A 12,942-nucleotide genomic window follows, 5' to 3' on the forward strand; every position below is an offset into this window, starting at 1 on the left:
TAGCCCTCGCTCTCACCCTCCCCCACCCCCTTGGGGCTTGACAGGGGAATCTCAGGCCCTGCCCCCCACCTGGCAGGGCTTGACAGGGAACCTCAGGCCACAGCCCCCACCCTGAAGGGCTTGACGGGACCTCAAGCTGTGCGCCCTCTTGGCATGCCCCCTTGCCCCTGGCGTCAGGCTGGGTACCTCAGACTGTACCCCCCACCCCAGTGCCAGGCCAGGGGACCTCAGGCCACAACCCCCATCCGGCAGGGCTTGACAGGGTACGTCGTCTGTGCTCCCTGCCCTAGCACCGAGCCAGGGGACCTGAAGCTGTGCCCCCATGCCTGGCTGGGCTTGACAGGGGACCTCCGGCTGTGCCCCCCACCCATCAGGGCTTGATGGGGGACCTCAAGGTGCACCCCCAGTGCTGAGTTGGAGAAACTCAGGCTGTGCCCCTGCCCACTGGGGCTTGACAAGGTACCTGAGGCTGCACCCACATCCCGGTGCTGGCTAAGGGGCCTGAGGTTTCAGTCCCCCACCTGGTGGGCCTTGATGGAGGACCTCAAGGCATGCCCCCTGCTCCAGTCTGGGCTGGGGGACCTTAGGCCACACACCCCATCCTGGCACCGGGCCAGGGGACCTTAGGCTACACCTCCTGCCCATTAGGGCTTGACAAGAATCTGGATCTAACCCAACGGGGTGGGGAGGGCCTGCTTGGGTCTAGGTTCCATAGTTTGCCCCAGACGCTGACAGAAGATTTTCATATACATTTTACTAATTTTCTTTCATCTCTGACATTTCTATTATAAAGGGCAAATAGCAATATTAAATTATTTCCTCTAATTAGTCCCCTTTTATTGTGCACGAATTTCATGCACTGGGTCACTAGTGATATATAATAAGGAACAAACTACTGATACATGCAACTACCTGGGTGAATCTCCAGAGAACTTCGCTTAGTGAAAAAAAGTCAGTCCGAAAAGGTTACCTACATATAATTCCATTTATAATATTCTTGAGGTGACAAAATTATAGAAATGAGGAACAGGTTAGTAGTTGTCAGAGGGGTTAAGGAAGGGATGAGAGTGGGAGGGAAGTGGGTATGACTATTAAAGGCAACAAGAGGGATGCTGGCTGGCGATGCAAATGCTCTATATCTGGTTGTGATATTATAGTTTCACAAAATGTTAGCACTGGTGAAAACTGGGTAAAGGGTGTGCAGTATCTTCTCTTTCTTAACTGTAAGTAAATTTACAATTATCTCAAAAAATTTAATTTTTAAAAAAGGAAAGCTGCTAAACAAAATCCAGTTCACCAAAATAGATTTCACAGTATAGGAAAGTTTATTGATGAACATTGAATCAGTTTTAATATTAGAACTAAGGAAAAAACTATAGGAATAATTGTTTTAGGACAGAACATAAATGTTAAACTGACATTAAAAAGGTCACATGTTTGAAAGTTGCCAAGAAAGTAAATCTTAAAAGTTGTCATCACATGAAAAATTTTGTAACTATGTATGATGGTGCATGTTAACTAGACTTATTGTGGTAATGATTTCACAGGGTATGCAAATATCCAAATCATGTTGTACACCTGAAAATAATATATTGCTATCTGTCAATTACACCTCAGTTTAAAAAAAAATGAAATGGAAAATAAGGGACAAAGAAAAAATAAGAGTGCTAATTTCTACAGCTTACATAGCAACAAATAACCAATACTGTATAAGTTTTTTAAGTTTTAAAGATTATTCCAGCCTCTTGGTGTTTTCCTTTAAATATACATACATATATATATATATATATATATATATATATATATATATATATATAAAGAAATCTTTCAGGAAACAAGATACTTGTGATAGAAAAGCTGATGAATATTTCAACAATTCTGATTCACTTTAATTTGTTTTGCTAAGATCAAATAAAATTAAATCCAAATATTTATAAGTGGCTTCTGTAGTATGGTTTTCTTGTTATGTTGTGTGTTTAGATTCTTACTTCTGTCTATAGAAGAGGATGACTGGAATGATGGACACCATTTCAAGTGAATAATGGTAATTTCTGGCTGGACATAATCACTTTTAATTTTCTACTTAGCTTGAATTTTTATGATGAGTATGTATTACTCTTACAAAATAAGTCATAATTATTAAGTCTATTAAGAGGTTTAGAAATAAAAACAATTTTTTTAAAAAAAAGGGAATTATCTATTTTAAAGAGCAATTTTCAAAGAAGCTCTCACTGGCCTTATGAAATGAGTGACAGCAGATAATAGAGTAGAACCAGAAAACTATATTACGAGGCTCACTCTTCCCTAAATGAAGTTTTTTGTGTTTTTTTTTATGGCTAATAAACTTTTAAAATTTTCTTGCAACAAACTGAACGAGAAATATATTAAAAACAACACATTTATTTAAACCGTTACTTTTCATAATTCATTAAATCGTATCACAGATTAATATCTTCATTCTATTACCTTCAGGGTACATTCATTAGTGTTATATAAAACTTCATATAAAATTAAATAAGAATTAAAAGTGAGAGGATTCACCATCATGCATCCTGGTCTCTGTTACTTTTTCTATTTCATGAGCCTTTCAACCTCAGACTAGTTTTGTTTTAGAGACAATAAAGTGGCTCCTCTGAGCGCTATGGCACTGAACATGCAGCCACTGCCTTACAATTGGTGTTGACCCAGTGGTACCTGTCTACCTGGCAAACAGCCCCAGGCTTATGACCCTTGGGGTTCTTGTGCAGCATGTGATAAGCATTTTTCAGGTGTCCCAGACGGCCATCCACTCTGTTCTTTTTGGGGGGGATTTGGAACCAAGTATGAAAGGGCTGTTTCAAGTTTTCAACCTAGAAAAAAGAAGAAAAAGATAAAACAATGGCATAAAGATATTTTTAAACTAACAAGCTAGCTCTAAGGTTTAAATAAAATTTATAACTCAGAAATTAAATGTTTCAAAAGCATAGGAAGTACAAATGAAGAGAAGTGGATAATCATATTTGGAAAATTGGCTAGCATTTTCGAGGATACAAAGCAAGTCAATTTCATACCTTTAAGTAAAAGTATTTTTTAATTCAAATAAAATTTTTAAAAACACATTTATGCAAATGTCTAGATATTTGTATGTTCTCCCCTATCTCACACCACCTCACTGGTGGAACCCAAACAGTCTAGTCATGATCTCTGGGTGGAGGTCTAGAAATATCAATTTTAAATTAATTTTTTTTTTGATATTTTATTTATTTTTTACAGAGAGGAAGGGAGAGAGATAGAGAGCTAGAAACATCAATGAGAGAGAAACATCGACCAGCTGCCTCTTGCACACCCCCTACCAGGGATGTGCCCACAACCAACGTACATGCCCTTGACCGGAATCGAACCTGGGACCCTTCAGTCCGCAGACTGACGCTCTACCGCTGAGCCAAACCGGTTTCGGCTAGAAATATCAATTTTAAACATATCAAGTGACCAATACAGATATTTTGTAGAATATACTCTGAAAGGATATTGCTCTCTAAATGGAAGCATAAATTTCTAAGCATAAAAATAGAATTAGCTCTCGGGAGGGGGGAAATATCAGCCATCCTGTTGCTGCAAAATAGTATGTGAGTGAGAGAGCTAAAGGAGAGAGCATGGATGTGCATGGAGTGTCTGTATGTGAGGGACAGCTATATTCCATGGGACTGTTGGGTTCTGGTGAACCAGACTTGTCTGGCTGGGCAGCCTCTACTATTGCTGAAATCTCTTCTGAGCAGCTGACACTGCCACAAAGACCATGCCATCTTGAAGGGGAGAGCAGCTGTTATCAAAAGCCCAGCCTTACCTTCAACTGGGGAGACCTCGGATACCTCCTAGGACCCTACAACCACATCAACCATGAACCCGTGAACACCAAGACTCCAGCCTCCCCAGCCGCAGGAGCCTAAAAAGTTTGTCCAGGGGAGACAAAGTGGCACTAAATATGCAGATGGACCCTGCACCTTCTGACAGAGCAGATAGAAGAACAGCTGAATTGAACAACATCTACCTGGAATTGGTGAATTAAACATAGCTGATGGCCCTGGCTGATTTGGCTCAGTGGATAGACGTTGGCCTGCGGACTGAAGGGTCACAAGTTCAATTCTGGTCAGGGGCATGTACCTTGGTTGCGGGCACATCCCAGTGGGAGTGTGAAGGAGGTGGCTGATCAATGTTTCTAACTCTCTATCCCTCTCCCTTCCTTTCTGTAAAAATAAATAAATAAATAAATAAATAAATAAATAAATAAATAAATAAAAATATAGCTGATGAGGCAATCCATAGAAAGAAAGGTTAGATATAGCCTGGAAATAGCTCTGCCTCCTAAGACTCAGCTGGATGTTTATTGTTTGCATTTTTTTGGATTCATTCTTGGTTTTTGGAGTTTTCTCCCTATATACATATATTTTCCCCTTCTTTTTTCTTCTCTTTTCTCTCTTACATTTTTTCTTTTCTCAATATCATTTTTGCATTATTTTTTCTTCCCTAATTCTCTGGTAGTCACCTTTATTTCAGGTTATTGGTATTATGAATACATTTGTGTTTGGTGCCCTGTGTATTGTGTCTTGTCATGCTGTATTTTTTGCCTTTAAGTCAATGCAGAAGAGAGTGTGCTACATAACCAGACACCATGAGAGGAGCCTTTAAGTCAATGCAGAAGAGAGTGAGCTACATAACCAGACACCAGGAGAGGAGTGAACAAAAAACCAGCGTCCATACAAAAAAAAAAAAAAAAAAAAAAAAAAGAGGAGGAATCACTGGAAGAGGAAGTAAATGAAATTGATGCAAGCAATATGACAGAGAAAGAATTCAGAGCAATGGACATAAGGACTCTGAAAAGGATGGAAGACAAAGTCAACAATATATGTAAGAACCAAGAGGAAATGAAGAACCAAAAGATAGATATAGAGACAGTAAAGCAACAAGCAGATTGTCAAATTACAGCAGGGAGGGAAGGAGGATCTGGGGGAGATAATAGATCAACTGAAGGACTTGTATACATGCATATAAGTACAACCAATGGACATAAAATGCTAGGGAGGGAGGGGATGTGTGGGAGGGAGGGAAGGGGGCAAAAAATAAAAAATCAATAAAATATGTAAAACACACACACACACACACACACACACACACACAAAAGAATTTATGTAAAAAACAAAAAAGAACCAAGAAGAAATGAAAAATGACATCTACACAATGGAATACTATGCCACTATAAAATAGAAGGAAGTTTTACCATTTGCAACAGCATAAATGGAACTGGAGAATATTATGCTAAGCAAAATAAGCTAGTCAGAAGATAAATATCACATGATCTCACTCATATGTGGGATATAATGATCAACATAATTTGATGAACAAGAATAGATCCAGAGACAAATGGCAGGGAATGGGGGGCAGGGGTTAGAGAGCAACCAAAGGACTTGTATGCATGCATATTAGTGTAACCAATGGACACAGACACTGGGGCAATGTGGGCTTTCGTGGGGTGGGAATGGCTAGGGGGGAGCAGGGGGACAAGCAGGGAAAAGGGAGACATATCATGTATAAAACTTTAGACAATAATTTAAATAAGAAATCAATTAAAAATAGAATTAAGGGCAAATATTTCACTATATAGTTTTAAACTTTTATACATATAGAACAATGTACAAACTATATATATAGTTTAGAAAACTAAACAAGCTAGAGAAATATTTTTCAGTAAAATGACAAGTTAAAATATTCTTCAATTTTGAAGAGTCTATACTAATACATTCATTTCCTATATACATATATTTAATCTACTTAAATGATAAGTAGATAAAAAAGAGGAACTTCATTAAGACAGTAAATACCTAAAACATTTGGAGACATGGAGATTCTTAATTTTTAACATTTAATAATATCGGTAATAGTATTGTTATCAAAACTATTTTTAAGTGAAAATACTTAATTTTAGGAAAAATGGTAAACATTTTCACTTAAAGCTGGTTAGACTACAAATATAATTTTCTAACAGGTACTTTGGCTGTACATTGAGAATAAGTAAAATGTCCATACACTTTAATGACCCAGCAATCTTATGTCTGAGAATCAAATCTCCAGAAATAATTTAAAATTCAGACATTTCTGTATGAGTTATCAGTTTTTTTTAATATAACAATGTGGAAATAGTTAATCTAGATATTTGCCAATAATAAATTGAGTAAATTACTAGGAAAGCAAATGAATATTAAAAATTTAAGTCTTTAAATTCTTTAACATGTGAATACATAAGTGATTATTTTAAGAAAACATTCAAGTATACACCTACAAAGTGTCAACACAGATCTCCCTAGATCAGTGTTTTTCAAACTGTGGATTAGTGAATCATGAGATCCATTCAGGTGGTTGAAATCAATTTAATTTAATTTAATTTAATTCAAAGTGTTGGGAACATTGTTCCTACTAAAGGTAAGTAGTGTTTCATAAAACGTTCTAACATATAGCGATGCATGTCTTCTATAGGTTGTGGTTAAAAAGAAAAAGAAAGCCCACTAATTTTAATATTTAATTCTGAAGAAATTTAGGTGAAAGGAAATTTATTTCCTAATACTATATGGAAAAATGGGACTGCAAACAATAGTATAGATCCTAATCATTCAGACAAGTAGATGAACTACATATAAAAAACAAAAAATAAAAAATAAAAAAACACTTTGCCAGAATATTAATATTGTGATTTTAAACTTTGTAGTTTTGTTTTTCCATGTTTTATTTTTCCATGTTTTTCAATTATTGTTTCTTTGCTTTTACAATCAGCAAATTCTTTTAAAATCAGAATAAGGCCGAAACCGGTTTGGCTCAATGAGTGTCGGCTTGGGGACTGAAGGGTCCCAGGTTCGATTCTGGTCAAGGGCATGTACCTTGGTTGCGGGAATATCCCCAGTAGGGGGTGTGCAAGAGGCAGCTGATCGATGCCTCTCTCTCATCGATGTTTCTCTCTATCTCTCTCCCTTCCTCTCTGTAAAAAAATCAATAAAATATATATATTTTTTAAATCAGAATAGGCATTAAAGTAGACAGAAGACTTGGAACACACTTTACCTGATAAATACTCTTCGGATTGCTGACTTTAGGAATTAGCCGGGGCTCTTTGTTACAACTTTCTTCATCGGAGGAAGTGCCTGAGGAGTAGTCTAGTGAGGCTTTACTGACAGCATCCAGGACTTTTTGGGAAAGCTCCCATTCCTTCCATCTGCCTTTGAAAGAAGCAACTGTAAATGGGTGATTTTTCTCACCATACCTAAGTAGGAAAAGAAAATAAAGTTATTTATTTGGGATTCAATGTCTCACAGCTTATCTCTAATTTCTTCTGGAGATAACTAACTTACAAAAAGAGTTATTTTGAAAAACAAATCGAAATGACTTGACAGCAAGGCAAGTTGACAGACATTACGACCTTCAGCTACTGCCCTGTTGTAATTGATGGGATGGATAGCATTGTTGTAATTGATAGCATAAGAGCTATCTTGGTTAACTACTCAGAAAAAGACAAAGACTCATTTTTTTTGTTTGAACTGTTGGACTGAATTGTCCATGGTAGATAACTCCTCTTCCCCCTTCATACGGCCTGCAGGATTTAGACATTATAATCTACTATTGGCAAGGATTAAAATCAAATTTCAACTATTAGGCAAAATTATTGTGCTTCCCACTCCTACTCGAAGTATGCGTTGTCTAATCAAGTTTGCAACTAAACCTTAACCAACCATTTCCCTCGCTGTTAGCCCAAGGCTTCGGAGCACCGTCTTTCACAAACATGCACAGAACTCACTAAATAGCCTAAGATTTCCACCTGTCAGAGGGAACACAGACTCTTATTTCCAATGAGATTACTCACCTACAGCAAACTTCAAAGGGATCTATCCATATGGTCATCTCCTTTGGAAGTCCCAGGTGAGAAAATTTCACATTACTTTCAGCACAAGCCCTCTGTAGAATGGGATCTTTATTCTGATTATTGTTTATCCTGATACACCTTAAAAGGCAAGAAAAGGGAAACAAAGGCGTGTCCTCAGGTGCTTTAGCAGGAGAATCACAGAAACTATCAGGCATGGAGGTCACCATTACCAGCCATTTCTAGGCGTTGTGAGAGCAACCACACTCTTTTAATTAGGATTTATAAGAAATACAGTTCTTGGCTTCTGTTGCAATACACAAAGCTCCCACCTCACCCCTGATTTCTCTTGAAGCATCCATCTTATATGAAAACTGCTGTTTGAGATTTTAACCCTGCTAATTGACTTCTGTAAATTCTTGCTTGCTAAGACTACTCCCACTTCAGCTAGGCCATGAAACCTTCCCTAGACAAGGTTATCAGTGCTGGCGCCAGGCTAGGCCTCTGGTTGATGTCTCAAAGCCCAGCACATACGGGCTCTTTAAGAACTTGCAAGAGGGGCCGGAAACACCGCATCTTTGGGAGACAAAGAAGGTAAAATCATATAAATAGGGAGAATTCCTGCATGTTGGGGCCCAGAATTTGAGAGACATTTTCCTCTGGGAAATGACCGGCATGTAATAAATGTAACTCCAGCTTTCTAAGTATTGCTTTGTTCTTCTTCAGTTTTCTGTAACACTCTCACCCGTTCCCCACCTTCTAGTTTACAAATAAGAGTGAAACATCAGCTTTTCTCGCAGCAGCTCAGAATGCGAGTTGCATCACTGTCACACAATTAATTCACCAAGCGTCCACGTGTATCTTTCATCGTAAATACAAGTTAGAAATTGCTTAATCCACCTCACACAAGGGGGTTTGTGCTAGAATATTCAACTGCACCATCACTAAGTATCTTTTTTTCGAGCAAGGCCATCTTCAAACGAATAAATCCGCGTCCACAAAACTGGCATCCCTCATAGACTGCCAACAAAACCAGTGCCGGTGCTTGTTTCTCCCCTTCCCCATTCCACGCTCAAGCGCTCACCTGAAGGCTTGCCCTTTAGAAGGACACTCAGAATGCCAGTGGCTTCTGTATGTTTTAAACAAGATAGTCATCAGCTTTTCTGCGAAGTTTTCTACTTGCTGTTTACTCAGTTTATTATGCTTTTTCACCAGTCTTGTGACAAAGAAAACTGCTGTTGCGATTTCATCTCTCATGATTCCAGGAAAAAAAGTCTATGAGGCCTGCAACCTTTAAAAGGAAGCAAGAATAAATTAAATAGAACCAAGAGCCTCACTTACCAACATGTAATTACTATTTGGAAATTGGATATGCCTTAAATTTTAATTAGAAATTATTTGCTAGTTTTTAATAAATAAGTACATGAGTAGCATCAATCATCAAAACAGGCAAAAAGACCACCTCTTCAACTAGCTAGTTTTTAACAAGTTTCAAAGAAAAAATATATTTTTAAAGCTATGTAATACACTTAAGAAACAAATAAAGCATCATTATGCAACTTAAAAGAAAAAGTCTTTATATTGGGCAGTAATTACACCAAGCCCCACTTTTAAGAAACATATTTCTAAAGAGCAAAAACGTTTTAAAACGTGACTCTCCATTTGCATGCTTTAAATAAAAGTTAATATTAATAAAAAATATTGTACTTGCCAGCGAGAAATCTTCAGCCCCAACAAAAAGTGGGCCAGAGTCAGAAGACCAACTCCGCTTTCAGTTTCCAACTCTCACTCACACTTGTGCTGTTAGTCTCAAGTGGAACTTTATATTAGCCTGGGCCCCAACACCTGGTGGGTGTTTAGCCTTACACAGGTGCTGTCATTTAGGATGCTCAGCTTTTTTCAAGGTCCCCGTGAAATCCCTCCTTGTCTATGTAGATAGGGTTCTTTGCTTAAAGATTTTCAAACTGCATCTGTAACTTCCATTGCACTTTTTAAGTCCCATCTGATAAGTTGAGAATCAAGCCTTCTCCTTCCATATGCTAATATCCTACATTCCAATAATTTCACCTCTCATTATAACTGTCACCATATTAAAGAGTTTTGTCTTGAATCTTTTATAAAACTTACAACTTTCTCTGAACAGTCGTATGTTGACTACAGACATTACTTACTGCAATGTTTATTTGAGAAACAAGTGGAAGAGATTTCAGAGTTTATCAGCCTCACTAGTTCTCAAAGTGTGGGCCCATCTGGTTTAGGTCCACCCTGCTACAGTAAAGCATGAACAGACTGTCAAATTACAGCGGGAAGGCTGGGGAGTGTTGGGGAGAAGGAGTGGGAGAAAGAGATCAACCAAAGGACTTGTATGCATACATATAAGCACGGCCAATAGACACAAGACACTGAGGGGGTGGAGGTTTGGAATGAGGGCATGTGACAGGGGTTGGGGGAGGCTGGGGAAAGGTCAATGAAAAAAAAAAGAAGATATATGTACTAGTATATGTAATACTTTAGACTAGGGGTGTCGAACTCAATCAGAGAAGGGGCCAAAATCTAAAATCCAGCCTAAATCGCGGGCCGAATGATGACAGTGGAGTGCAGTGATGACAGCGCGGTGCGGGCCACATTGCAAGGCCTGGCGGGACGGATTTGGCCCGCGGGCCTTGTGTTTGACACATGTGCAGACAATAAAAAGCATATATATATATATATATATATATATATATATATATAGGCAGAACCTTGGACCTTGGACTGGGTCTACTGAGTCAACACTTCTAAAAACAAGGCCTGGAAATCAGTGCTAGTTAACTATGTAGTTAACTGTTAACTGTTAACAAGTTCTCCCAGGTGGGCCTTATACGTTTAAAATGTCAGAACCACCACACCTGACATATAGGGCTTGAAACACCCCCCATAAGTGCTCATTCCGGTTCTGATCAGCGAAAATGGATTTCACTCTCTGACAAGGAAGCCCATTTCCTTTCCAAACAGCTCCAAACACCAAGCGGTCCTCTCTCCCTGTGAGGAGCCAAATCCTCCTCTTTGCTTCTCTATCTAAGCAGTCTCATTCTTCCCTTTGGAGTGCGTCTCATCCTCCACCATGTGATCACACTTTAAATGCTAGCTATTCAGCCTGTACTGAGTCTCCTCCGAGAGGACTACTACTCTCAGCGTTTTAACAGTTCTTGCAAGAGACATGTTACTCAGCCTTCCCCACTGGGCGCTCCCCACTGGCTGGGTTTGGCTGGGTTTCAGGTGAGTCAGTGATGCTGTAAGAGTGTGGAGCCCAAGCGCACAACGCACTCCTTTTCTTTTTCTTTTTTTTAAAATATATTTTATTGATTTTTTTACAGAGAGGGAGAGAGATAGAAACGTGGATGAGAGAGAAACATCGACCAGCTGCCTCTTGCACACCCCCTACTGGGGACGTGCCCGCAACCAATGTACATGCCCCTGACTGGAATGGAACCTGAGACCTTTCCAGTCAGCAGACCAATGCTCTACCACTGAGCCAAACCGGTTTTGGCACAAGTAGTCTTTTTTGACCAATGCTATTGTTTCATCACATCTTTATCTTCTTGCACAGTGCAATGTTGAAGAATACGGGCTTGGGCTTCAGTGTCAGACCTGGGGGTGAAGTCAGACCTCTGTGTGAACGGCAGCTTTACAACTCGCTATCTGTAACCCTGAGCAACTTGCTAACCTCCTGAACTTTCAGAAGAGGAGGTCTGTGAAACAGCAATCTTCTAGGACAGTGGTTGGCAAACTCATTAGTCAACAGAGCCCAATATCAACAGTACAACGATTGAAATTTCTTTTGAGAGACAAATTTTTTAAACTTAAACTTCTTCTAATGCCACTTCTTCAAAATAGACTCGCCCAGACCATGATATTTTGTGGAAAGCCACACGCAAGGGGCCAAATAGCTGCAGCTCTTATCTCAGTCTGTTTCCAAGAAACTCAATCTGTTACAGTTTGTACCAGGAATGTGTTTTTTTTCTTTTTCTTCTTCTTTTGTGTGTGTGTGTGTGTGTGTGTGTGTGTACCAGGAATGTTAGAAGGAAGCCTGATATGGATGGCTTCTGGCACACTGGAGTGATGTAACTGTTAAAACTCCTTATCTTGGATGCTTAAGATGAATGAAAATGATAATATAAGGAATGTGGAAATGAGTGGCAGAGTCATCTAATAATGACATGATTTAATAAGGCTAGTTCAATTCAGTAAGTACCTAAGTATCTTGGATACCCAGAACGTATAAAAATAAAATCAAGGTGTGACTAGGACCTTTAAGATCTTCTGAATCCACAGCATCTTGTTTATTTCAGCTTTCCGGGATGTATTTCTCCTGACCCTTACTCAATTGCATGGGTTTCCAAATTGCTGCAATTTGGAATCACCTGAATATCTTTTAAAAATACTGATGCCTGCAGGACTCCTACCATCAGATATTCTGATTTAAGTCAGGTAGGAGGGTTTTAAAAGCTCCCCAAGTAATGGGCATCAGGATTTTAAAAGCTCTCCAAGTTATGCTAATGTGCAGTAAAGGTGGAAAATCCTTAAGAGAGATCTCTCCTAGTTGTCCAAGAGACTGCAAATGTATTCTACACTTCTGATTGCTTACTAATGCCTGAAGCTTAACAAAGATTATTATGACAAATATGCATTTCACCTTTTTATTCTTTTCTAGCCTTTGCTGGGATAACTTTTGAAAAGATTGCTTTTTAAATTTATATTGGAAATAACAAAGTTGAAAATCGGGACAATGCTCATATATTGCTGAAAGAAACTTTGCTTCAGAACTAAAGGCAACATATGCATTAGCACATACTCAAATGTTTCCTTTTCAAATGATTAATGTTTATACTTATAATATTAAAATACTGTCAGGTATTTAATAATTCTTTGATTATTTCATCTTCCACGATGGCGTACTGTTCTACTGCACTTTGAGTGAGTGAATCATGTTAACTGATAAGGCTTTGAACCTTCTCCTGGCATAATTTTTTGCAACAGGCCCAGGCAGGCCTTGGAAGTATGAATAGAACTGTAGGATACCT

The 12,942-nt window shown here is 38.8% G+C and overlaps 1 protein-coding gene across 1 annotated transcript in view; it reads right to left on the bottom strand.

Annotated features, from left to right (window-relative positions):
• Positions 1–9,136, bottom strand: part of BTG4 (BTG anti-proliferation factor 4) — a 53,926-nt gene extending 44,790 nt beyond the window's left edge. Inside the window, exons 1-4 of the mRNA XM_036428671.2 lie at positions 8,964–9,136; positions 7,883–8,020; positions 7,087–7,285; positions 2,672–2,849 (exon numbers count right to left, since the gene is read on the bottom strand). Of these exons, the coding sequence (XP_036284564.1) occupies positions 2,672–2,849; positions 7,087–7,285; positions 7,883–8,020; positions 8,964–9,136 (688 nt within the window). The remainder of the gene's footprint in view (positions 1–2,671; positions 2,850–7,086; positions 7,286–7,882; positions 8,021–8,963) is intronic.
• Between the last annotated feature and the right edge of the window lie 3,806 nt (positions 9,137–12,942).

This window comes from Pipistrellus kuhlii, unplaced genomic scaffold, assembly GCF_014108245.1.
Source record: "Pipistrellus kuhlii isolate mPipKuh1 unplaced genomic scaffold, mPipKuh1.p scaffold_m20_p_9, whole genome shotgun sequence".
NCBI lineage: Eukaryota > Metazoa > Chordata > Mammalia > Chiroptera > Vespertilionidae > Pipistrellus > Pipistrellus kuhlii.